The following is a 27,105-nucleotide window of genomic DNA, read 5'->3' as shown; positions in this document are numbered from 1 at the left end:
GAACTCGCTGCCACAGGAAACAGGGGTGCTCACCAGCATGGATGCCTTTAAAAGAAGATTACTGTAGACAAGTTCATGGGGGCTACTAGCCATGATGGCTATGCTTTGGCTCCACGGTCAAGAGGTAATGATCCTGAATACCAGTTGCTGGAAGCCACAGGAGAGAAGAGGGCTATTGTGTTTGGGTCCTGTTGTAGGTTTCGCACAGGGATCTGGTTGGCCACTGTGGGAACAGGATGCTGGACTAGATGGGCCATTGGCCTGATCCAGCGGGCATCCTCTTAGGCTATCATGTTTCAAGATTAATTGCTCCAGTGGAGTGAAGCAATTCTGGAGCCTGCCCTCCTCCATGAAGTCTAACTTCAGCAGCAATGGACAGAAGCCCGGCATTTGCCAATTATGCAACTCTACACACTGTGGTATGAATCAGGGCACTACGGGAAAATGCTCAAATGCTGAAGCAGCTGCGTTAGTAGTGTGTTGCGTATGTAACACACTGTCCTTTCTGCTGCACTTCCGTGTACAGCTATAGAATCGTGTTTCTTCCTTCCCTTACTGCCTTATCATGAGCAGCACAAGCTCTTAATGGGGGGAAAGGGGATTTTTCCTCCGTTGCTACATTCCAGAAGAGGTCACAGTAGGTCAGAACCAGAAGAATATCTGTAGCAGAAGGAGATAAACCAAAGAAAGCCTCGATTGTATTTATGTATGTGACTAGGTAAAAAAAAGGTTAAAAGGTAAAGGACCCCTGGGCGGATAAGTCCAATCAAAGGTGACTATGGGGTTATGACGCTCATCTTGCTTTTCAGGCTGAGGGAGCCGGCATTTGTCCACAGACAGCTTTCCAGGTCATGTGGCCAGCATGGCTAAACCGCTTCTGGTTCAGCAGAACACCGTGACAAGTGCCAGAGCGCACAGAAATGCTGTTTACCTTCCCGCCAGAGCGGTAACTATTTATCTACTTGCACTGGTGTGCTTTCGAACCGCTAGGTTGGCAGGAGCTGGGACAGAGCAACAGGAGCTCACCCTGTTGTGCAGATTCGAACCACCAACCTTCCGATCGGTGAGCCCAGGAGGCTCAGTGGTTTAGACCACATGGCCACCAGCTCCCCTGATGTATGTGACTACAGCGGCAAGGATTCTCTATGCACATTTATGGAAGGGAGAGAGAATACCCTCAAAGGAAGAAAGGTTGGTGAAAATATTGGAATACTAAGAGATGGCAAAACTGACGGCACTGATAAAGAGACACAAATTTAGAATCCTTTAAAGAGGACTGGAAACCCTTTCCAGTCTTTCAAAAAGTTATTTCCCATGTGCGAAAACCCCAGCAGGATTTGAAATAGCAGAATATATTAAGAAACATGTTAAAGAGGATGAAGTTAGATAAGACAAAACCTTAAAACACAATTGTTAGTAATATACGCATTGATGTCGGGTGAGTCACTGATTTTGTTGAATTGGAATATAACTTTTGAGCAACAAAATGTAACTTTCGATACGGAAAAAGAAAAAAAAATATTTTAAAAAGACATAAAAAGGAACCTGAAGAATATCTGTAGTAGAAAGAGATAAAACCATCTGTCCGGAATGCTTTGATGGTGTTTCCTGCTTGGCAGGGGGTTGGACTGGATGGCCCTTGTGGTCTCTTCCAACTCTATGATTCTATGATTCTACAAAGCGGAGATGGCTAAAGCGCCTTTCAAGTGCTTCCAAACTACAACTCCCAACATCATTGAGTAGTGACAACGCTGGCTTGGGCTAATGGGAGTTTGATCCGATTTATTGTATGCCTTTGCCGCTTTTAATTCAAAAGAATCCCAAAGCGGCTCACAAACAACGAATAACAATAACGCAATTGAGCATCACAGATACAGCATCGCTCATATAGGACAATTATCAAATTGTCAGTGCAACAATTGCAGCCTATAAAACACCGTTAGCAAAGGAGCAACTAGAAAACAAGCTAAGCGTCACGATTACAGCAGAAGCCATATATAAATGCAGTGCTTATAATCTATAAAACAATGTTAGCAGCATTAACGAGAGAGCAGCTGAAAGATAAACGAAGCACTGTTCAGACTGTACACACTCCCATAACTTGTAATATCTTTCGTTCTACTGTATTCAGCTCATTAAAAGGTGTGTGCCCACAACACAAGAACACTTGTGGGATCTACAGCTGTTCTCCAGTACCTCACCAATGCCCCCTGTCTCCCAGCCTCGGCCACACTGTGGCCCAAGCCAACTGAGGGCCAGAATACTAGATTCTGTCTGCATGATTAAAGACATAATCATGAACCGCCATTTGACCTAGCGATATTTAGAACTCCATCATTCCATAAAAACACTAAAAGACACAATTGTTTTGCAAGCGCCACCTAACAAATTATAATCAGTCAAACGCCATCGGATGCCTGGGAGTAGAGGAAGGTCTTAACCTGGTGCTGAGAATATCGTAATAATGGTGGTGACACTGCAGAAGTTCCTTAGGCTAGTCACTGCCTCTTGACTTCTCCTACCTCGCAAGGTTGTTGTGAAGGAAACATTACCAGGAGTGTCAGAAGCCACCGGGCTAGAACCTCTGGATCTTCACGCAGATTTTGCTACCCAAATGATCATTGTACAAAAATTCACTTATCCAAACACAAAGATTACGCACCACAGATTCAGATATCCAAACAGCTGGGCCTGCGTGTAGTACTGCAAAAAAAAAAAAGCAGCCTTAAACAAGCCTCACTTTCTGTGTCTTGCTTGTCCCTTGCAGCTGTTTCACCAGAAAGCATGGTGGGAAAATGTGTGGGAGGGAAGGGAAGAGATCAGACAAATAAGAGCATTTTTGCAAAGTTTCAGAGGGCTTTCCTGGGGGGTTTTGTGGTCATTTGGGGGTAAAAAGTCTGTGCTCAGGAACGCATTAGAAATTTCCCCATAGGATTCAATGGAAAATGCTTGCCTAACATACGATTTCCTGAAAATGCATTGTGTTTGTATCAAAAGGTCCCTGGGGTATCATACTACTGAATTCCAGCTTGCCTCCATTTGTGCCAGTAACCAATTGGTGTCCTCTGATTTTTGTCACATCCAATAAAAAAGGGTTCCAGGTCAGTCTTACTCTTTCCCTGAGCAATAAGCAAAGGGGGTCCCGTGGCCCTTCAGATGTTGGGGCGTACAACTCCTACCGCCCCTGATTCTTGGCCTTGCTGGTTGGGGCTTGTGGACTCAATCAACATCTGGAGAGCCAGGGGGTTCCACAGCCCAGTTCATCACATATCGAGTTCTGGGCCAGTGTGGTGTAGTGGTTAAGAGCGGTAGACTCGTAATCTGGGGGACCGGGTTCGCGTCTCCGCTCCACCACATGCAGCTGCTGGGTGACCTTGGGCTAGTCACACTTCTTTGAAGTCTCTCAGCCCCACTCTCCTCACAGAGTGTTTGTTGTGGGGGAGGAATGTTAGCCGCTTTGAGACTCCTTCAGGTAGTGATAAAGCAGGATATAAAATCCAAACTCTTCTTCTTCTGGCGCCACAATTTAAGAAGAATATGGACAAGCTGGAACATCTGCAGAAGAGGGTGACCAAGATGGTCAAGGGTCTGGAAACCAAGCCTGATTTGAAACGATTGAGGGAGTTTAGCCTGGAATAGAGGAGACTGAGAGGAGATATGATAGCCATCTTCAAATATCTTAGGAGTTGTCACATGGAAGATGGAGCAAGCTTGTTTTCTTCTACTCTGGAGGGTAGGACCTGAACCAATGGATTCAAGTTGCAAGGAAAGAGGTTCTGACTAAACACCAGGAAGGACTTTATGATGGTAAGAGTTGTTTGATGGTGGAAGGGACTCTCCCAAGAGGTTGTTAACTCTCCTTCCTTGGAGGTTTTAAAGCAGAAGCTGGATGACCACTTGTCATAAATGCACTGCAGGGGGTTGGACTAGAGCAGAGTTTCCCAAACTTGGGTCTCCAGCTGTTGTTGGACTACAACTCCCATCATCCCAAGCTAGCAGGACCAGCGGTCAGAGATGATGGGATTTTTAGTCCAACAGCAACTGGAGACCCAAGTTTGGGAAATTCCAGACTAGAGGATCCTCAGGGTCCCTTGCCAGCTCTACAATTCTATGATCCCTAACACCGACGTTTGCTTTCCTGCATGCCCACAGTGTCAGTTTGCTGGGCTGAGCACAGCTGAGTATCATGATGCAACATGCCATTCTGGGCTCTTGGGAGGAAGGAAGGCCTGCAGCAAGCTATAAATACATAAATGGCACAAGCGAGCAACAGGCACTGGAAATCTAGTGCACAAAGGTTTCGTATGCACAGGGGGATCCCTTCCTTTGCTTTCCGTACAGCCACAGCCACCGCTTGCACCGCCGCAGGCCCCCCAAAACTTATGAAAACAGCTTGTCGAAAAAGGAGAGTGAAAGTGCCCCAGAACACCTCCCAGCCCAGCTAGCAACTAGCAACAGGAACTTATTTCGTGCAATATGTAGAGCCCTTCCTTATTTCTCACAGAGGAAGTATGCGCCTTGTTTAGCAAGAACAGCGCTGCATGATAGGCTGCCGAACTCTCCAAAAGCCTCACTTCGCCCAGCTGTGTGCATCAGAAGTGAACCTGCTTTCCACTCTGGCATTTCCAAGCGACATGGGAGCCAGGTGCTGCTGGTGAAAGGAAGAAGGAAAGGAAGAGGAAGAAGAGGGGCAGGGCACTATGCTTGGCATCTAAACACAAGGTAAGGTCTGCTGAAATCCAGGGCAGTTAGCCCCTTGCCGCACAGCAACGTTGAGCGTTCTTGCACAACCCAAGGAAGCTGTGGCGATTTTGCTTGAGAAAAGGTTGTGGGGGTTTATCAGTTCTTTAGGCTGGTGCAAGGAAGAAGCTCCTCAACGGGGCCAAAATAGGATAGGAGGCAACCACATCTCTGTAGTCACTGATTTCATTGAAAGCAGTGGGTGAGGTGGAAGCTAAACCTGCCCCATTGCCTCACACACTTTGCTGCTCAGTCTGGTTCTTAAGGAGCTGCTGTATATGGACCTTTGGTCCATCTAGCTCAGTATCGTCTACACTGACTGGCAGCTGCTCTCCAGCAGGGGGACTTCCTGAACCTTAGATGGAGATGCTGGAGAACGAACCTGGGACCTTCCGCACAAAAGGCAGAGGTGCTCTGGCACCGAGCTATGCCCCTTCCCTCACCTGTCAGTGTGGTGTAGTGGTTAAGAGTGGTAGACTCGTAATCTGGTGAACCGGGTTCGATTCCCAGCTCCTCCACATGCAGCTGCTGGGTGACCTTGGGCTAGTCACACTTCTCTGAATTCTCTCAGCCTCACTCACCTAACAGAGTGTTTGTTGTGGGGGAGGAAGGGAAAGGAGAATGTTAGCCGCTTTGAGATGCCTTCGGGTAGTGATAAAGTGGGATATCAAATCAAAACTCTTCTTCTTCTGGGGTCTCCAACTGTTTTTGGACTACAATTCCCATCATTCCTGACCACTGGTCCTGCTAGCTAGGGATGATGGGAGTTGTAATCCAAAAACAGCTGGAAACCCCAGTTTGGGAGACACTGTATTGGGGCTGGGGTGAAAGAAAAAGGATGGGTGCATCTGCCGAGGCCTAAACTCCCTACAGGGGGCCCTGTGATCCCCCCTCTCTCTCTGAGCACCAAGCAGTGTGAACAGGAAGGAGATGGAGGAGCATTCTCCAATTGCCATGCCCTGTTGACCTTCTGGGGGACTCTCTGTCCTGTCCCCACCCCCTGCTTCTTTTAGATTCAGAGGGGGAAAGACAAGATAAACTACTTCTTTGCACAATGGAATTTACAGGATGTAGCAATGTACTCTGGTTTGGCAGGCTTTAAAGGAGCATAAGGCTATATCCAAGGCAACCAACCCTCATGCCTGTGCTCTGCCTCCTCTGTCGGAGGCAGTGATGCTTCTAAATACCAGAATACCACTGGAGGGGAGAGGGCTGCTATGCTTTGCCGTCTGTGTGCAGGCTTCGCTGGTGCATCTGGTTGGCCGCTGTGAGAACAGGATACTGGATGGCTTGGGCCGCTGGTCTGATGCAGAAGAGCTGTTCCTACCCTCTTTCCCAAATGCATTAGGCAGGAAAAGGGAAGGGGCTCAGAACGGAATAGGGCAGGCAAGTGGGCAGCAAACATAGCTGAGTCTGGGGTGCCTCGTTTGGCCCCACGGATGGAGGCAGAAATATGTTTTCGCTTGCTTGTTTTAAGGAAGTCAGAAGCGGCTTGAGAGGCACATCACTTCCCATGGTATATAATGCACACATTTTTCTTCCATTGCACTGCTGCCTCCGGCTAAGTGGGTTTTGCAGGTTTCTGAAGCCATAAAAAAGCCTGCAAAACCCATTCAGCAGAGGCAAAAAAGCAGGGTGAAATTTCCACACCACAAACAGCCTCTTTCAAATTGCCTTTGCACAGAGAGAAATGGGTGCATGAGCTTCCTGTTCCAAAGCAGAGTAAGAAGCCCTTCGGTGAACGTGTTAAACAAATAAAAGCCCGGCATTTCACAGAATACTTTGCATGCCTTGACAGGGTCAGAGTGGAAGATACAAGAGGAAATTTCACTCCAGTATCTTGAAGCTGACCATTCTCTCTAGAGCCCTTTCTCTCTTTTCTAAGCCCCCTTTTGGCTTGGGAGAGGGAGTCCATTTTCCAGACTACCTCTGAAATGAATTACTTAAAAAAAAGAGAGAGAGACACTATACATTTAAAGCACTCCCCTGCCAAAATCCTGGAGCTGTAGTTTGTTAAGGGTGCTGGGAATTCCAGTTCTGTGATGAGTAAACTACAGTTCCCACTAGGATTCTAGGGAGGCAGGATGTGTGCATAACTGGTGGGTGGGAATGAGATCAATGCTCATTTGGCAACAAGTTTGAATGGAGATCTAATGTTATCCTTTTTTAAAAAAAATCGTTTTTATTGAATTTTACATTCTTATCCTCATCACAATAACATCATATCAAATTAAAAGAAAAATACCGGGTTTCCCCCTTCCCCCCATGACTTCCCTCAACCTCCTCTTCTGGTTTTTTTTGCATATTAACTTCTTCTGCTTATTTTATTATACCTTAATATTGCATTCTCTAAATTAAATATTATTATCTTCTTATCATCTTAACACCATGTTTGTAATTTCTATATTTGTTTTGTTAATTGTAAGTGTTTACTCTAACCCTGCTAGTGAGTCCATTTCTTTACAGTGTTTTTGTAGTTACAACATAAATGGTTACCAATCTTTTTTAAATTCTCTCTTGTCTTCGTCTCGAGGTCTTTCAGTTAGCTTCACCATTTCAGCATATTCCATCAATTTTTCTTGCCATTCTACTTTAGTTGGTATCTCATCCTTTTTCCACTTTTGGGCCAGCAAAAATTTCCTGTTATCCTTAAGGGTCTGCTCTATGCAATTGGAGAGGCAAGTTAAGAAACCCCCTTTCATTTCCTGGAGGGTCACTGTGAAGCACCTTCCACCTCGACCTCAGGATTGCATCCTGCCTTGTTAGTTCCTAGCAGCCTTATATCTAACCTGAAGTCCTCACGCTGTTGTTGCACAAACCCCCGTCACCCCTGACTAGGGGTGGACCTGTCAAGTTCTGTTCTCTCAGCTTCTCATTTTCCCCAATCTAAAATCCAGTTTTCCGTATTTCTGCAGCACTTTGTGGATTTTCTGTTATATTGAAAACTCTCGTGAAAATCCGCCAGCATTGTAGTGCAGATTTCTCCCAATAAACCCATTCCTGTCTGCCGTTTTACTAATGCATTCTAGCGGGCAGGTTCTCCTGATACAATGCCGCTTTGTTCTGCTATTTTCATTACTGTCAGGGAGTTGTTGCGGCTACTCTCGAGTAAAGACGCTCCAGTCTGTTGTGTCTTTCAAGGTTTTATTGTGCATGCTATTTACAGTGCAGAGATAGCAGAAAACGCCTAGTCACTCTCAGAACCCGGCAATGGCTCCCGTCGGCTTTGGGGCCAGCATAATAACCTGGGCACCCTGAAACCCTGGGCCCTGCGTTTGGGCGCACGCCTCAATTTGGGCACCAGAAAGAGTGGTGTCCCTTCTTCCCCCTTGCTGGCTGGGTTTGTGCCTGGGCTCCGACATATCCCTGAGCCGTCCCTCCTCCCCTAGATGGTCAGAGTGGTGAAAGGGCTCCGACAGAGCGTTGCCAGGGCTCTGATGCCTCGCTGAGCCTTCCCCCTTCCATTCGGCTTTCCCCTGACCCGCTGCTAGCGCTGTCGCTGGGCGAAGGGCTGGTCAGGATGATGGGGGGAGGCTCCCTGTAGGGAATCCCCCTGACAATTACAATACTTAATAGATGCATGTAGAAGGGTCATCTCCTGGCATCTTCAGGTGGCATTGAGAGAGACTCCCTTTCGGAAACCCTTTCTGAAAACGTAGACAATGCACTGAGCTAAATGTACCAACTGCCTGATTCGGTAAAGACCAGTTGCCTCCTTTCCCCCTCATTTTGTTGCTGCCTTTTGCTAGTATTTTAACAGCACAATCCTAGTCAAGTTAACTGAGAGGTAAGTCCCGATGAATTCAATGGGGCTTACTCTCGAGTAAGTCTGGTTAGGATTTCAGCTTTTTTTCTTTCAATTAAGAAAAGAATTTCATTTCACCTGGAGGGCAGGATAATAACATTCATAAATGGTGAAATAATCAATACCGTATCAGCACAAAATCCCACAGAACAAGCGAGTCCACACAAACCTTTTACCGAAAGGTATGATGAAGATTTGGAATGGAACAAAACCATAAAAAGCAACCGTATCCTTTTACTGCAGGAGACATGGGCTTGTGAGGACTTCTTTTTATCAGGGTATAAGGGCTTCTACCTGAGTGCAAAACAGAATCCGTCATCACCAGGTAGGCCGCAAGGTGGGCTGGCTACCTTTGTCTCCTTGGCCTTAAATCTCCAGGCAGAACAAATCGACATCCAATCGTCATCCATGCTAGGTGTAAAGCTACAAACAGCAGAGGAAGTGTTTGTGGTAATCAATGTTTACCTGCACCCAGTTTATAAGAAAAATCTGGTTGACCAGAGATGGAAGGAAATTCAGTCGACACTCGAAACTCTCCTCGATAAATACTCTGAAGCCACCTTCCTGGTCGCAGGAGATTTTAATGGCCGATTGTCTTACTCTGATAAATCCTTATTTACTAAATACAAGAAATACCCTCCATTATCCATCCTAACTACAGACCTTTTACCCAGGAACTTTAAAGACAGTGTTGCCACATATGCAGGCCTTAAATGCAGGCAAACCTTGTTGGCCCTTAATTTTCATCTGTTAAACGGAGCTCTTAGTTCTGATTACCCAGCTGAATTTACTTTCTGGTCAGGTTCCCGAGCCTCTACCATTGATTTTATCTGGACATCAGTAGAGTTGATTCCCAAAATCACTAACTTTAAGGTGGTAACAAGGCTGGAAAGTGATCATTTCCCCTTAGAACTTTCCCTGACCCTGGCTGGAAATCTGGACACGTATTCCTGTGTGCCTTTAACAAACAATCAGCTGCAGATGAGGCCTATTGCCTCAAAATGGACCGACAAAATGGCTCAACGGGTAAATGAATTCCTTTGGTCTGACCAACTTCAAGCGACAAGGGACTCCCTTATCCAGGCAGATGAGCCACTGCCAATATATGATAAGCTAGTAGATCTGCTAAAACCATCTATGGCTCGGGTTCCGGTAATGAATAGTAATCATTTCCCTCATAAAAAGTGGTTCGATGAGGAATGTAGACACTTTAAGAGCCATCTGTATAATGAATTCTTGGCATATAGGGCATCAAATGATCCCGTGCCTAGTAGTCACCTTATGAACCTCAAGAGAAAATATAAAGCTCTATTAAAGGATAAGAAGCTTGCGGCAGAAAGAAACAACTGGAACAACCTTCTAAAAGCTGCAGAGAATAGAAATCCCTCCTCCTTTTGGTATCAAATTTCCCAATATCTGGGCAGACCGTCGATAAGGATAGAACCCCAAATTTCAGCTGACACCTGGGAGAGCTTTTTCGCTGATTTATATGCAGCCCATGCTGCTGGCGGAGAAAGACCAGATTTGGCCCCCATGCCTGAGTGGGACCCAGTTACCTACTCTGAAGTGGAAACACTTATAGACCAATTTAAGGCGGGCAAGGCACCCGGAGATGACCTTATATCCATTGATGTTATCAAAGCTAATAAGGATTGGTGGTGCCCACTCCTAGCAGCACTTTATACTCATATAAATAAAACAGCGAAGTTCCCCCCAAGCTGGAACTCAGCACTGATTGTATTAATACATAAGAAAGGGCCGCGTACTGACCCGGCCAATTTTAGGCCAATCAGCTTGCTGAATGTTATCGGGAAGATTTACTCAAGGTTTCTGCTCAATAAATTAACGATCTGGATGGAGAGCAATAATATTATCGCAGAGGAACAAGCGGGTTTCCGCCCTGGAAGATCGACAACAGACCAAATTCTAATCCTGAACCATCTGGCCGACAAATATGCTGGCAAAGGCCTAAAAGCCCTCCATGTCGCCTTTATCGACCTTAAGCAGGCCTTTGATCTAATCCCCAGGAACCAGCTATGGACAAAACTGGCAGCGACGTCTATTGACCGCCGCCTCCTTTTGCTGATTATGAATCTGCATACAAATACCTTCCTGAGAATTAGGCTAGATGGCAAGGGGCTAGTCTCTAATCCGGTTGCCACCACTAGAGGGGTAAGACAGGGCTGCTTGCTTGCCCCTGCCCTATTTAATTTCTATATTAACTCACTAGTGGCCCATATGACCAATGCTGCTTTCCACCCGCCAAAATTAGCAGGTAGAGCCTTGAATGTCCTCCTGTATGCGGATGACGCCGCCCTTTTAGCTACCTCCCCCATTGGGTTAAGGAGGATGCTTCGAGCTCTTCATGAATACGTGACCCAACACGAGCTCCATCTTAATTATGCCAAGACCAAAATAATGGTCTTTGCTGCTCGACCAAAACCTAATTTGTGGTCAATTAATGGTATTCCCATAGAGCAGGTTAGTTGCTTCAAATACCTGGGTCAGATAGTTCGATCAAACAGGTCCTTCTTGGCACACAGAGAATATATAGCCGCAAATGCTTCTAAAGCAGCTCTGTTGATTAGATCCCTGTACTCCAAGAAACAGGCACAAACAGTGGATGTTGCCCTGCGACTCTTTAAAATGAAAGTTCTCCCACTACTTTTGGTGGGCATTGCCTTGGGTACGCGTAGGGACTTTGTAAGATTGGAATCCATCCAATCACAATTCCTCAGGGCCATTCTCAGGATCCCCCCTTCTGTTGCGGGTGCGATCATGAGATTGGAGACCGGTTGCCAAGCCTTTACGTATGTGGCCCTGAAAGCGAAATTATGGCTATGGCTCAAACTATGTTTCAGACCGATGGGTTTGGCCCCCCTGATTCTGAGGGATAATTTTAAATCTCCATGGGAAAGGGAAGTGGTAGAGGAAGTGCAAAAGTGCGGTCTGTCCTCCCTTTATATTGAGTCCATGACGTTCAGTCGCGCTAAAGCGATGATCGCTCAGAGATTGGGGGATATCGCCAGACAGGAGGACATAGCCCGCGTGAAATCTGGGATGTTTTTAGGGGAGCAGGTGTATCGGTCTGCACCAGCCCGTTACCTGGCGGATATCCACTACGTGGAATACCGCAGACTACTTACTGCGGCTAGACTGAATGTCCTTGATTCGGCGGTTTTGAGGGGAAGATTTGGAGGAGTCCCATATGGTCAGAGAATGTGCCATTGTGCCTTGGGTGAGGTAGAATCCACAGAACACATTCTACTGAGTTGTCCCTTTTATAATGATTTAAGGCAATATCTTATAGACCCGTATTTATCTCAGTTTAGTTCCCGACCAAGAGAACGGCAGGCAGCATATTTGCTAAACAAGCCCACTGGGAAAATAACCTTCTCAGTGGCTAAATTCCTTTTCCTGGCGCTCAAGTGTCGGAAACATATAATCGAATGTCTTGATGTGGGTTACCTGTAGGAGGTTTAGTAGTGCGGTCATACCCCATTTATGTATCCCGCTGATGCCCTCAGTTTTATATTTTTATGTATCCCGCTGATGTCTTCAGTTTTATATTTTTTATATTTTATGTATCCTCCTGATGCCTTCAGTTTTATATGTTTATCTTTGTATTGTGAAATGTTTTTGTTCTGACTATCGGTCGAATAAAGTATATTGATTGATTGAATGGAACAAAACAGTAGCTCGGGCTTTCAAGGTAACTGTGTGAGACCCCGACAGAGTAAGTAAAAGTCCCTACAGGCTGGTGAAAAACCGGAGCTACCACAGGCTGGAATTTGGAACAGATGAATACGCCAATTCGTATTTATTTATTTGACAAAAATTACCAGCTGATTGGTTTTTAAAACTAAGCGGTTTACGAGAAATATTAAAATTATCAATTTTAAAAAAGCAGTCAGATACAACTAATAAGGTTTTAAAATAGTTGATATTAAAAGTATATATAAAAGAGAGAGAGAGAGAGATTAAAGCACATCAACATTTATGTGTCCGGATAGATTCACCTAAGCAAAAATATTATAGGTAGGCATCGAAAAGCAAACAGCAATGGCGCCTGACAGATGTCAGTAGGCAGGAACTTTCAAAGTGTAGCTGCTGCCACACTAAAAGATCAATTTGTTACAACTGTAGAAAGAGTATTATGTGGCACATTTAGTTCTGCAGATCGAAGCAGCTGAGTGGGCTCATATGATATAATGCGATCCTGCAACTTTAGTGCCTATCAATTTCTCATTTTTCAAATCTTCTTTCACCACATTTCAGCATGAGTTTGCAATATTTTTAAGTCCTTATAAAAAAAAAGTTTGCCAGCATTTTCGTGTGTGTTTTCCCTATAAGGACTGTTTTTGTTTGCAGTTTCCCCTAATACATTTTTATTTTTGTATGTTATCTTCACTGACATATGGATTTACATGAAAAATTATTACCGGTAATGAAGAAACCACATGCTGGTTGCAGCCCAACAGAAACATGTGACCAAAAATTTTAAGAGTTATTACATCAAAATAAAAACTTGGCCCATATAAGGAATAAAATATACAGGGAAAACAGAATCTTAGATCTTAAAGGAGGCAACATGGTATTGTCTAAGTTCAGCAGCCTTCACTGCAAATATAGCTGTGTTAAACATCACATACCTGTCTGAACTGGACAACAGATATTTACCCTTTTCCATATTACTGCAAGGAACAACCAGCACTCAATATTTCTCTAATTATTTTTGCCCGTTTCATACAATTTACAGTATAACATGTAGTGTTGGGTGTCTTCTACCCAGGAAAAAGGGCTAATCTCTGGGGATTTTCTTGAATCTCCCTTCCAGAAAAATTAGACTTCATAGTCCAAAAAAAAATCCAGGGCTGTAATTGTTCTGCAGAGAAAAGGTCCTGAAATAAGTCTTTCTCTTCCCCACAGTGCAATTTTAAGGCGGGCAAAGTACTGGAAAATCTGGATGAAATCATGGTGTCCATGTACTATTCTGCAGACGGCTCTTAAGAGCTGTGCTTTAATACTGCATTGTCTAAATTGCATTTACACAGCAAAACGGGCCTCTCAGTCAAGTCCATATTTCCTCAGTAACAGTTTACTGATAGCTACAGTATCCAGGTGTTTGGGGGGGGGGGTGAACGAGGCTGCTGTGCTGCACACAATTCATTTACCGAATGTCTCAGTTTTTTAAAAAATAAAAGACGACAGCCTCCAACATAACATAAATTTGGAATTACTCTGGTCACATGTGTTCCTGGTGGGAGACCCAATAAAGAGCAAATAAATCGATTCTGTATTATCACCAACTGTTTTGGCTTCAAAACGCCCCAGATTTCTACACCCTATGTCAACTGAGGAATAACCTTAGGCACAAAAAGACCTCTTAGAGCTGGCATCATAAGATCCCCACCATTCAGTCTGGTAAATTATAACACTGACTCCATAGACTTTTCAGCCTTTTAGTTTGTTAGTCTGCCAGTGACTATTTCATAGGCCATTTTGGGGGAAAACAATTCCCATGCAGACTCTCTCCCGATTTACACATTTTTGTACACATTTTCGGTCAGAGAATCACAAAATTCGTAGAAGTGTGGGCTTTGAAGGCTAGCTGTGTTTCAGTCTGCATATTGTTTTGGGGAGTGCAAATTAGGTGAGTCTGTATTAAAATCTGAACCAAGCCTCTGTCCCTTGCTGAAACTGTTATGGAACTAAGCTGTGTCTTATAAAAACCAGTGCTGTTTTAATTCTTGAGGGTATGTGGATACATTTCAGGGAATGGTTTCCATCCCTCTGTGGTTCAGCAGAGAGCAAACTGAGGCTGGCGGGGGGGGGGGACCCTGGAGAAAAGAGACTGATTTGAGGAGTCAGAGTATGTATTTTGTATGCTTGAGTTTGCGTGGACTAAGTATATTGACGTCTTATTGTCCCCGGTGCCCCCAAACACACACACTTTTCATGCTTTGACTGCAACTTCCTATTATGCAAATGCAACATCGGTGGAAAGTACTGTTTTATACATCAGATCTTGGCAACGTTTCTGGTTGTGGTTTTCGGCCACTGTTGTGACAACTTCAGGGAAGTTGTGAGAACTTAAGCGAATGCATGCGTTTCCCAGACACATGCAGAACGTCAAATAATTAAGGAGGAGAATCAATGCAAAGTATGTGTCTGCCTTCTTCTTCTTCTTCTTCTTCTTCTGACAAGCTACTAAATGTCAGTAAGCAAAGCAGGTGCTAACCTCAAGTTTCTGTATCTGTCTTTGCTACTGTAGCTCTGAAGCTCACGTTTTGAAGGAAGAACAATGGGGAACACTATAAGAACAACCAAAAGAACGCCTGAGATAAATATCACACCCTGGCAATCTGGTAAGTGTGCTTAAATTAAATTAAATTACAATTTTGGAGGAGACATTGTATCAGCATATGGTGGCCTCAGGCAATTGTCAGAATCCCAAACCTCTAACAGGTCCCACTACTGACTCTGACCTGCGACCCTCCTCAAGTGGGACTCCAGTCAATTGGGCAGCTGAGTTGGGGAGCTGCCATTTTAACTTCCCACAAGGCCCACACAGTTGCGGGGTTGCATTTTAATTCCCCTCCATATCACAGAGCGACACTATGACATGATGAGGAATTAAAATCACAGTTCCATCAGAGTTTGGTCAAAACAGGTGGGGTCTTGTGGATTTCATTAAGGGCTCACTTACCTACCCCCTCCCAAATACACTTGAGCATTGCCCCAACCCTAAATCTTAGCTATTGGGTGCTTCACACCTTTAATGCATCACTTGCAGGCTATAGTTTGCATCTCCCCTGTGCTTTTTAACATCTACATGCAGCCGCTGGGAGAGATCATCAGGGGGTTTGGGCTGGGTGTTCATCAGTATGCGGATGATACCCAGCTCTACCTCTCTTTCAAATCAGAACCAGTGAAGGCAGTGAAGGTCCTGTGTGAGCGCCTGGAGGCGGTTGGAGGATGGATGGCGGCTAACAGATTGAGGTTGAATCCTGACAAGACAGAAGTACTGTTTGTGGGGGACAGGAGGCGGGCAGGTGTGGGGGACTCCCTTGTCCTGAATGGGGTAACTGTGCCCCTGAAGGACCAGGTGCGCAGCCTGGGAGTCATTTTGGACTCACAGCTGTCCATGGAGGCGCAGGTTAATTCTGTGTCCAGGGCAGCTGTCTACCAGCTCCATCTGGTACGCAGGCTGAGACCCTACCTGCCCGCGGACTGTCTCGCCAGAGTTTGAAGGTGGCCCTGGAAACTACAATTAATCCAGAATGCGGCAGCTAGACTGGTGACTGGGAGCGGCCGCCGAGACCACATAACACTGGTCTTGAAAGACCAACATTGGCTGCCAGTATGTTTCCGAGCACAATTCAAAGTGTTGGTGCTGACCTTTAAAGCCCTAAACGGCCTTGGTCCAGTATACCTGAAGGAGTGTCTCCACCCCCATCGTTCTGCCCGGACACTGAGGTCCAGTGCCGAGGGCCTTCTGGCGGTTCCCTCATTGCGAGAAGCCAAGTTGTGGGGAACCGGGCAGAGGCCTTCTCAGTGGTGGCGCCCACCCTGTGGAATGCCCTCCCATCAGATGTCAAAGAGAAAAACAGCTACCAGATTTTTAGAAGACATCTGAAGGCAGCCCTGTTTAGGGAGGCTTTTAATTTAGGGAGGCTTTTCGATTATTGTGTTTTATTTTTCTGTTGGAAGCCGCCCAGAGTGGCTGGGGAAACCCAGCCAGATGGGTGGGGTATGAATAATAAAATTATTATTATTATTATTATTATTATTATTATTATTATTATTATTATTTTCTCGCAGTGGGGGACCTTGGGGTCTCAAATTTCAGCGGCACCCTGGGCGACGCCAAATTCACCCCCACCCCACCCCTCTCACCTTCCGTTCTATTTCATAGTTCTGGCACCCCTGAGGCTCTGTACCCAGCACGGCCAAAACTGGTTGCGTTCCCCTAATCTGCCTCTGCATCTCATACCAAAGTCAAGGAGTGCATTTCGAACTGCTAAGTGCGAAAAAAGGTTTTATAATACTTTTTTTTTAAGCACACCTTTACGCAAAAGAACAAAGATCTTCTTTACTTTCAAATCGTAAGGTCAAGCCCAGCCTGTGGCTTGGTTGTTCCCAAAGTTTTAAGAAATACCAAAAAGAAAAGAAAAAACCTTTAGAGAAACACAGGATAAGAAATAAGCAACAATGAGGACTAAGTTCCACGTAATGCTAAATATTGGGATGAGGGAGGAGAGAACTTGGGTGGGGAGTGGAATGGAATATCCTGGCTGCTTGACTAGAAATCTGAACAGGGCCATTCAACATAGCAATGTTTACTTGCAGATCCCACTTGCTTTCCATTAGTTTTCAGAGTTTTAGCACCCATTTTGCAGTCTCTCAGGAAAGGGTTAGAATCGAGGTTTGGGTGTGTGGAAGGGGGATGTGCTCTGCACGACCCAATGAAAGCTTTTGCCATTAATAAATTCTGCCCTCCTGCTCATCAGGGGGCACCTTGCGCCAACACACACACACACACAGCCAGGGTCTCCACTCCTTAGCTCCCAGGCTCCACTCCTGGGACATGGCAATACCTACCTATGTTGCTTTTCAAACATAAGACCCGTCCGACCTCTGACTATTTAAAACGCATTTAAGTTGCCTGTTGCCTTTCCATGCCCTCTCTGCACCAGAGCCCTGCAGAGTCCAAGCTAGCTGTAGGTGTCAAAGCCAAGCAATAACTTCTATTTCCCAGAAACTATGGCGATTTTAAACCACAAAACAAGGAATTGTGTTATGCCGGGACCTGTGGATGCTTGCAATTAATGGGGAAGGGCAGCTGACTTTGTCGCATGGCCTGGACTCAAGTTGGCATCAAGGGGGCAATGTAAGAAAATCCAGCCTGCAGGACCGGATGAAAAGTTGATTTATTGCAGTACCGTTTGCCCACTCACCTTCCCAAACACACATGGTGGCCGAGCCAGATGGTTCTGGGAAGCCCCTGTAGGCAGGATAAAGCCATTGCAGGGCCACACTCAAGAAGATGGCTTAGCCATATGGAACAAAGAACAGGAGGCATGGGGGCAAGTAGAGATGTTTGCACTAGACTCCAACATGCATGTGGTAGGAATTGACCCTGGGCACACAAAACTCACCATGCATTAAACAAGGCCAGCAACTATGCAAGAATATCCTGCTCATGAGTGCCACCAGCTACAAAATCTGGTGCAATGGGTGCTTACAAAACCCTAACAGGCTCTTGGGTCATCTAAACTTGAGATGTCAGGGAGGGCGAGTTCCCAGTGTTTGCTTATTTGTCCCATGTCTGGTATGGAATTCGCTCCAGCAAATACATTTGGTATCTACTGCCACTGTTGCTCTTAGTCCAGAAACAATTCATCACTTCCTCGTTCCCATTTGCACTGTGCCTCCTTTGCACTGAAATGAACGGGGTGGAGTAGCATAATGGCAGCTTAATTTATGTGGTTATGTAAATTATATAAGGTACGTGATGTCATTACAGCAGACAGTGAGATAAGCAATGTTGTTTTTAGAGGGAGGTGAACTGCATGAGAATTGAAACATTGCTGCATGCGGCAAATACAGGGTGGAATGGAAAATGATGCCTTCTTCCATTCTGAAGTGTGCTGTTGAGCTACTGAACTTGCCCAATATATTCACCTTCATCCGGTTCTTTAGCCCCCCCCCCCAAAAAAAGAGTCTTCCAGAGCAGTTTACAGGTCACTGCAAACAGGACAGTTTTTGTCCTCAGGTTTGCAGACTAGAAACACACGGCACAAAAGGAAAATGTATTGGGAGGGAGAAGGAAAAAACAAAAATGGTACGGCACCAAGGATGGACTGCAAGCCGCCTCCTGCATACAAAACACTATGTTATGGTCTCTCCTTACAATCTCACTTCCCGATAAATTTACGCATGAGCAAACGGGACATGTAAATGTTATCTTGTGCCTTTATGACGAAGGTGTCCTTGTTTTCTCTGCCGATAGCAGCTGTGCTGCTGGCAGAGGAACTAGCCAAGTCAAGAGGTACCCAACCCAACTGCTAACTGAACAGGAAGGTGACCTTGATTTTTCTGACTTCCTGTGGTTTTGCATTTCCGCCCTGTGCTATTTTTAAGCCTCAAACTATTTTTAGACTATTGGCAAGATAAAGATGTACTGCTTGTTTGACATAAGAAAATCAACGTGCCATCGTTTGATTAGATTGTAGCAGCCCAGGATAAATTTTCAACTAGAGGCAGGAGATAGCAGCTATCGTGGCAAATGCAGGCCTAGTCTTAGTAGCGAACAGGGCTGAATATGTATACCTGAGATGTGTTGACAGCTAGGCTTCGGGAGATGGCATTCAGGTGCCACATAAGTGATGGAAACTAAACAGGGTTTTGAGAGGATTTTATGCAGCTCTCAGGTAGGGGTAATGTGAGCCTACAATGGTTCTCAAAAAAAAAAAAATTGTCTGTGTCACACTTTCAGAATAAAAATTTGCTTCCACCACACTGAATTTTTCATTATTAGAAAAAGAAAAAGTTCCTAGCAGTGCTTGATTTATAACACACAAGACAACGATTTATGCCCAAAGATGGGAGGAAGAAACAGTTCCGTCGAAGGAAGATTGGCAATTAAAATTAATGGAATATGCAGAAATGGTGAAACTCACCAGAAGAACAAGAACTCAAGAAGGGAGACTTTTAAAAATAGAATGGGGAAAATTCATTGACTCTTTGAAGACACATTGTATACAAATTAAAACATTTGCGGGACTGATATGAACATGTGCAGTAAGAGACAATTAAGGGGAAGACAAGGGAAAATTTGTAAATACAGTCATACCTCTAGATACGAATGCTGCGGGTTGCGTACAACACGGGTTACGAACGCACCAAACCCGGAAGTATTGGAATGGGTTACTTCCAGGTTCAGTGGTTCGTGCATGTGCAGAAGCATCAAATGACGTCATGCGCATGCACAGAAGTGCCGAATCGCAACCCACGCATGCGCAGAAGCGCAGAAGCGGGTTGTGTAGTGCTCATGTTGCGAATGGGGCTCCGGAACAGATCCCGTTCGCAACCAGAGGTACCACTGTATGTATGAATTGGATATACAGTAATAAAAAGATATGAAACATAACCGCAGAAAGGAGGAGAGGGAAGTCGAGGGGAAGGTACGGCAAATTAGATTTGTAAAGATTCGGTTTTTCTTGTTAAAATATTTGCAAAAGCTGAAAATGAAACACTATATATATAACACATAAAACACAACTACTTTATAATACGGCCATGAGACACCCAGAAAACAGCTACATATTCCATAATAATAATAATAATATTTACAATATATTTTACTAGACTGTACTACACTGAAATGTTTACATTTTTCTTTGATTGTGCTTGAATTTTCCCATCCTCTCCTGCCAGACCCTTTGAAAACCAGTTGGGAAGAGAGGGTTAGTGGGCAGTCTGAATAGCATTTAAGGGGTGCAGTTAATTCATTAAGATCACATCGGCAATGTGAAATCACATGGCTTTCCCCAGAGAATCCTGGGAATTGTACTTTCTTAAGGGTGCTGGGAATTGGAGCTCTGTGAGGAGCAAACTACAGTTCTCGGGACCCTTTGAGGGGACTCCATGTGCGTGAGACAACACGGCCATGGGAGTTCTGTTTTTTAAGTGCTAGGGCTCAAGTTAGGGACATGTGAGGTAAGTATAAATGCAAGAGAAACTTGGGCATGTGCAGAGTGCATTTATCTCCCCACTGAGTCACCAGAGGGACTGAGTCCCACCGACAACAGATATTAAAGGAAGAGCTTCCCGTTCAAAAGATGACATTTCCAGAGAGGCGTCAACATCTCTCACCAGACTTAAGTACTGGATTTGAATCTATCAGAAATGAAGTACAGTGGTACCTCGGTTTAAGAGCAGTCCTGTTTACGGACGATTTGGTTTATAAACTCCGAAAAAACCAGAAGTAGTCTGCGAACTTTACCTCAATCTAAGAACGGAAGCCGAATGGTGGATGGGCACCGGCGGCGGGAGGCGACATTAGGGAAAGCGCACACCTCGGTTTAAGAATAGTTTCGGTTTAAGAACGGACTTCTGGAACGGATTAAGTTCGTAAACCAAGGTACCACTGTACTAGGATTCACTTTGGCCCACATCTTCTGAAACATATTATTCTGGGATAATAATAATTTATTATTTATACCCTGCCCATCTGGTAGGGTTTCCCCGGCCACTCTGGGTGGCTCCCAACAGAGTATTAATCATAATGATAATAAAGCGATAAAACATCAAACAACAAAAACTTCCAAAACAGGGCTGCCATCAGCTATCTTCTACAAGCCAGATAGTTGTTTATTTCCTTGACATCTGATGGGAGGGCATTCCACAGGGCGGGCGCCACTACCGAAAAGGCCCTCTGCCTGGTTCCCTGTAACCTTGCTTCTTGCAGTGAGGGAACCTCCAGAAGGCCCCCAGCGCTGGACCTCAGTGTCCAGGCTGAACGATGGGGGTGGAGACGCTCCTTCAGGTATACTGGGTCAAGGCCTTGGATTCACCAAGGTTATGACTGGATTTTGCTGAATATATTGATCAGTCCTCAACTGACTTCATATTTTCCATCCTTCACTCTTCTTCAGGCAATAGAAGTGATTTTCTTGCTGTCCTTGACAACTACCCTGCTCCAGATATAAGCCAACCTATATTTCACGTCGGAGAAAAATTGCGTGTGATATCAGAGTGAGTACCTTCCTATTTTATTTTATTTATTTTTTTAAAAAAGAACCCCTTGCATTAAATTGAAGGACAACTGAGAAATTCGCGTTATTCAATGCTGTGCTGCCGAGAAATGTGATTTGGGTAGGTGTCCCCATCCGTTCCGTGCCACAAAAATTGGCAGCGGCAACAAAATTAGTTTGCAGCATCAATGGTCAGGGGGCATGTGTGGGGCTGCAGAGGAGACTCAAAGGGTTCCCATGGGCTACTGGAAACAAAACATACAACTCTCAAGGTTCTAATCCATTTGAGCTGGGGGAAGAAAAGGGTTTCCGAACCCTGCCAGCGGCAACTGATTTAAGTAGTTTCCAACAAATTCCCCCTCCTCTCTATCTCCGCATGTGAAACTGAGGGGGTGAAGTCACTTTTCCTACGTGTAAGAAACAACCGAAAGTCTGTGTTTTGTAAATAACTGGGCAACAAGGAAAGCTCCACTGTTAAGGGGTTAGGGCTCTGAGGTGTTTTGCATGACTCAGGTGATTCAAAGGGCATTGCTCATAACGGGCATTTGCTTTTCTTTAAAGAAATTTTTAAAAAATCGGGTGGATTTTGCTCAGATTTACCTGTTGTGTACCAATCACGCGTTGGAGACCGTAGCCCACAAGTGTGAAAGTGAGCACTTAGTGGAACTTTCCTTTTCCTGCTTTGATTCTGCTGAGGCACACAAAAAAGCTAAGGGAACTTGCTTGTTGTTGTTTAGTCGTTTAGTCGTGTCCGACTCTTCGTGACCCCATGGACCAGAGCACGCCAGGCACTCCTGTCTTGCACTGCCTCCCGCAGTTTGGTCAGACTCATGTTGGTAGCTTCGAGAACACTGTCCAACCATCTCGTCCTCTGTCGTCCCCTTCTCCTTGTGCCCTCAATCTTTCCCAACATCAGGGTCTTTTCCAGGGAGTCTTCTCTTCTCATGATGTGGCCAAAGTATTGGAGCCTCAGCTTCACGATCTGTCCTTCCAGTGAGCACTCAGGGCTGATTTCCTTCAGAATTGATAGCTTTGATCTTCTTGCAGTCCATGGGACTCTCAAGAGTCTCCTCCAGAACCACAATTCAAAAGCATCAATTCTTCGGCAATCAGCCTTCTTTATGGTCAAGCTCTCACTTGCAGCCCGGGCCAAAAGCTGTAACTCAGATGAGAGAACGAGCCATGGGGCTTGCTGCCAACTTCTGTACCAAGAGCTACAGAAAATCAGTGGTACGGGGGCTTGGAAAGTTTCTGCAAAGATCCTAGCTTTGCAGTCAAATATACAGGACGGTATCAGGCTGCCATACTCGGGGCAGACTCACCGAAAACAATGGACTTGAATGAGCTACGACTTGCTTGAGTTTGTCGATTTCGTTGGCGCTACTTAGTATGGATATTTAGTTAAATATCACCCAGAGCATTCAGGCCCTGCTAAAGTTAGCATGTGAGCAATCACAGTGGCTTCATATTAACCTTAACATTTAAGCAACCCAAGGACGGTGTATTCTTCAATCTACTTCCCATACATCCGGGTTTTCCTGTACATATTACCGATTCAGCAAAAATCTGCCATTTTTCATTCCGATTCCCAGATGCCCTATTTTATCCCTAGATAGCCGTGTGTGTGTGTGTGTGTGTGTGTGTCATTATTTGGAAACACTTATTAATATGCTAACAATGCCATCACCTTTACTTTATTCTTTTTATTTCTACAATGTAAGGTGAGTGCATCCTATTGAATGGTCAGCCATTCCCAAATATTTTTTAAATGGATGTGAAATTAATATTTTTGCCCTGGCATGCATCTCTTGTTTACACTGGTGTGTGGCCTAGGAAGACTTTTGAGGGCCACAGAGAGAGGCTTGGAGGGCCACATTAGGTCGCTGGACTTGAGATTCCACATGCTTGACCTAAAGTAGCACAGAGAAACGATTTTCCTCTTCTAACGGGCATGTGGGCATTCCAGACAGATGACAGAGTTGTAAATTGCAAATCTCCAGCAGAGACAACAGCGAAATGAGCAGCTGACGTACGATTGGGGGGGGGGGGAGATGTTACCTCATCTGAAAACAGGAAGTCTCATTAACTTTACTGGGTTTCTTTTTTTATACAACGGGTGGAAAGAGGAAGTCTAGTAGTTTCACTGATGATCACCTTTATCCCTCATATGTCTGCCGGAGTTCACAACCCACAGGGGTATATTTTAGACCATTTTCCCCACTCGCCTTGTTTTACTACAATGACAGTAAATTTCAATATGAATTTCATCTCTCTCTCTCTCTCTCTCTCTCTCTCTCTCTCTCTCTCAGTGAAGGAGGCTGGTGGAGAGCCCGTTCCCTCACTACAGGTCAAGAAAACTACATCCCAGAAAATTGTGTAGCAAAAGTTTACCACGGGTGAGGAAACTCCCTGTATTTTGTGCATCTTATATATGTGCCAGGTAGCAGTGTCGGACTAGGACCTGGGGGACTAGGACCATGAAGCTCACTATATGACCTTGGGCCTATAGTCCTAACCTGCCTTACAAGGTGGTTGTGAGGATAAAATGGGGAGGAGAACTATGTAAGCCAACCTGGGCTCCTTGGAGGAAAAGTGGGATACAAATATAATTGATAATAGTCATAATCTGTATTAAAAAAGCTAGACAAAGAAACAGAAACAGTAGATAGAGGACTGACAGACAGATAGATGATAGATAGATAGATAGATAGATAGATAGATAGATAGATAGATAGGGACCTGAATAAGGTGTCAGGATATATAGTAATTTGGCTTGTGAGCCTCTGTGCTTCTTTGTTCACTATAAAGTGAACCTCTGTGCTTCTTTGTTCACTATAATGACATTCCCATCTTTTGACCAAAGTGGATGGAATTTACAGGCAGAGGAACCCAAACTTTTTGTGTGGAAAGCAAAAGGGGTTCACTTTCTTCCATCATCCCATATAAGCAGCGGAGAGAGTGTGGGTTGTCTCTTGCTCAGGGGAGCGGCCCTTTTTTTGCTCTTTCCTACCTTAAAATAAATAAGAGGTGGCTGAGCGGTATAAATTTTTACATGCACATTAAAAAAAACTTTGCTTGCAACGCAACACTGCCTAGAACACTGCTAGGGGAGTTCTGAAGAGATGGGGTGAGGGTGATAAAGAAGAGCTTTGTAGGAGTTTTTAAAAAATTAAGAGAAGCTTTTAACTGAAGCAAAACTCCCCACCGCTGTGCTTTAACAACAACAAAACAACCCAGGGTTTCCCGGTGCTTTGCAGGCAACATTTTGGACACCCTCAACCTCTTGCAAAGCCCATGGACCTAGAGATAGATGATAAGGTAGATAGAAAAACATGCTGCTTTCTGTACAGAAAAAAAGAGGGGCAGAGCACTCTATGGGGGGCCCTGATTCAACTTGGGTGGGGGAATATTGACATCACACTTCAGCTCAGGAGGAGGGCTAGCCCCACATCCCTCCAATCTGCTTCACTGTGATTTTGGCTTGTGTACTGTTTCAGAAAGTGTGAATTTGATAGATTTGACTTAAAATGTGTACTGAATTGAATTTCCCCTCCATCCCTAATGATAGGCGTTGGAGTCTAGCAACTTCTAGAGAGCCACAGTTCACCGTCCCTGGTATAAGTCTCTCCTACACATGCACAAAGCACCATATTTTGGGGCATCTTTCTTGCCATTCATAAGTAGCAATTTTCCAGCTACTGGGGAATGTCTACATTCGCAGTGATTTTTAAAAAAAATAAGTAGCAGTACCAAAAATACATTATATGGTACTCCCCTAGTTAACTCTGCATTTCTGTGGACAAGATCACTTTGCCTTCTCACCCATATAACCCCAGCCTCCCTTCTCCTACAGTTGGCTATTTGAAGGTCTGGGAAGAGAAAAAGCTGAAGAACTGCTGCTGCTTCCCAATACCAGAATTGGCTCCTTCATGATTAGAAAGAGCGAAACAACAAAAGGTGAGAAAAATGAGATTTTGCTTTCAACTTTTGCCACTTCTCTGTCTGATACTTCCTCTTAAGAGCAGTTTAAACCAGACTTCGCAAACTTGGTGTCATCCAGATGTTTTGGACTATGACTGCGTACACACTACACCTTTAAAGCACGTTCAAATCACTTTCCTTTCCTCAAAGAATTCTGGGCACTGTAGTTTGTTAAGTGTTGCTGGGAATCGTAACCATGTGAGAGGTAAACGACAGTGCCCGGAATTCTTTGAGGGAAATAATGTGGTTTGAATGCACTTGAAAGCTTCAAATGGGAGGTCCAAACATCTAAAGGACACCGGGCTTAAATACTGTTTTTCAGACTGGTTTGAATGCTGTATTATTATTTAATTTGGGTGTTTTTAGGCTGAAATTTGGGGCAAAATGGGATATATTAAGGTACATTAATCACAAAATGATAATGATAAAAAGCAGCAGTGTTGCTGGGAATCGTAACCATGTGAGAGGTAAACGACAGTGCCCGGAATTCTTTGAGGGAAATAATGTGGTTTGAATGCACTTGAAAGCTTCAAATGGGAGGTCCAAACATCTAAAGGACACCGGGCTTAAATACTGTTTTTCAGACTGGTTTGAATGCTGTATTATTATTTAATTTGGGTGTTTTTAGGCTGAAATTTGGGGCAAAATGGGATATATTAAGGTACATTAATCACAAAATGATAATGATAAAAAGCAGCAGAGGTCTCAGCTGCACCATGAAATTTTCCATATATCTCTGTGGCACAATGGGTCACTGAGTCTGGCTGTTAATCTCAAGGTTGGTAGTTCAAGTCCTCTCAGGGACAGCTGTAGGCAGGATTCCTGTATTGCAGGGATTGGACTAGACGTCCCATGGGGGTCCCTTCCGACTTTACAATTCTATGATTCTAGGACAGCTTGAAGACGCAAAGAACCAGCAGCACAAAAACACCCAGTAGGGATATGAAGTGCAGAACAGATACATTTTAAAGACCTATTTGAAGCCCTGCACTGCAAGGGCCCTGTACAGTTCAGAAGTTTCAGAAGTTTCAGAACCACAGGGGCCACCACTGAAAATGCCCTATTGCTCATGCCCGCTGACCCAATTGATCTTACTAGCGGTCAAATGAGCAGAGCGTCTGAGGTGGAGCTTAAATATTATTTCTTACCCACCCTAACCTGGGCGGAACTACTAAGAGAGCCCATTTGGCTGGTTTTAACACCAAAGCGGGATCTGTAGGCAAGGAGCGTGTCTTGAAAATATTTAGAACCTGAGTCATATAGGGCCTCAAGCACTTTGAAGGTTAACACCAGCCCTCTGACTTGGGACACATAAAGGCATGTCCAGTACTTCAAAAGTTGCTGCAGCTGAGCTCTCTGGGCTTTTACTTCACGTGCCACAGTGACCATGAAAATCCAATGGTAGCAAAAAGGTCTCCAGCTATAATGAAGGTTTTGACTAGGGCTGAATCTACACACACACACACACACACACACACAAAACCATTGTGAAAATGCTTTTTTAAATAATAAAAACAACCCATTTTCATGTATATATTGAATTTGCCATTAGCACACCATCACCCTCTAGTGTCACATTTGTATAATGCACTTAAAACCCACTTAAAACGTTGTATTTCCCATGTTAGATGGCTCTGGGATCTGGAGAGCCATTGGTCCTGCAGTTCCTGTGCTAGGTTAACAGTCTTTCCCTATCCTTGGGAATCCTGGGATTTTTTTTGGGGGGGGGGCTCTACCATGGCATCCACAGCAGCCTATAATAAGGAATCGTCCCCACCAAGCTCTGGTTCCAATTATTCTTTAGAGGTTGGCATGACA

The 27,105-nt window shown here is 44.7% G+C and overlaps 2 protein-coding genes across 2 annotated transcripts in view; one reads left to right on the top strand and one right to left on the bottom strand.

The window, feature by feature from the left end:
* Positions 1-27,105, bottom strand: part of TG (thyroglobulin) — a gene marked incomplete at its 5' end in the record, with an annotated part of 165,695 nt that overhangs the window by 40,094 nt on the left and 98,496 nt on the right. The gene's annotated exons all lie outside the window — the stretch shown is intronic.
* Positions 4,259-27,105, top strand: part of SLA (Src like adaptor) — a 29,925-nt gene continuing 7,078 nt past the window's right edge. Inside the window, exons 1-5 of the mRNA XM_035125925.3 lie at positions 4,259-4,722; positions 14,820-14,913; positions 21,208-21,307; positions 23,616-23,702; positions 25,160-25,263. Coding sequence (XP_034981816.2) covers positions 14,850-14,913; positions 21,208-21,307; positions 23,616-23,702; positions 25,160-25,263 — 355 coding nt within the window. The 5' untranslated portion in view covers positions 4,259-4,722; positions 14,820-14,849. The remainder of the gene's footprint in view (positions 4,723-14,819; positions 14,914-21,207; positions 21,308-23,615; positions 23,703-25,159; positions 25,264-27,105) is intronic.

Source organism: Zootoca vivipara, chromosome 8 (genome assembly GCF_965207765.1).
Source record: "Zootoca vivipara chromosome 8, rZooViv2.hap1.1, whole genome shotgun sequence".
Classification (NCBI taxonomy): Eukaryota; Metazoa; Chordata; class Lepidosauria; order Squamata; family Lacertidae; genus Zootoca; species Zootoca vivipara.
The sequence above is the reverse complement of the archived record's forward strand: the minus strand, read 5'-3'. Positions and strand labels throughout refer to the sequence as shown.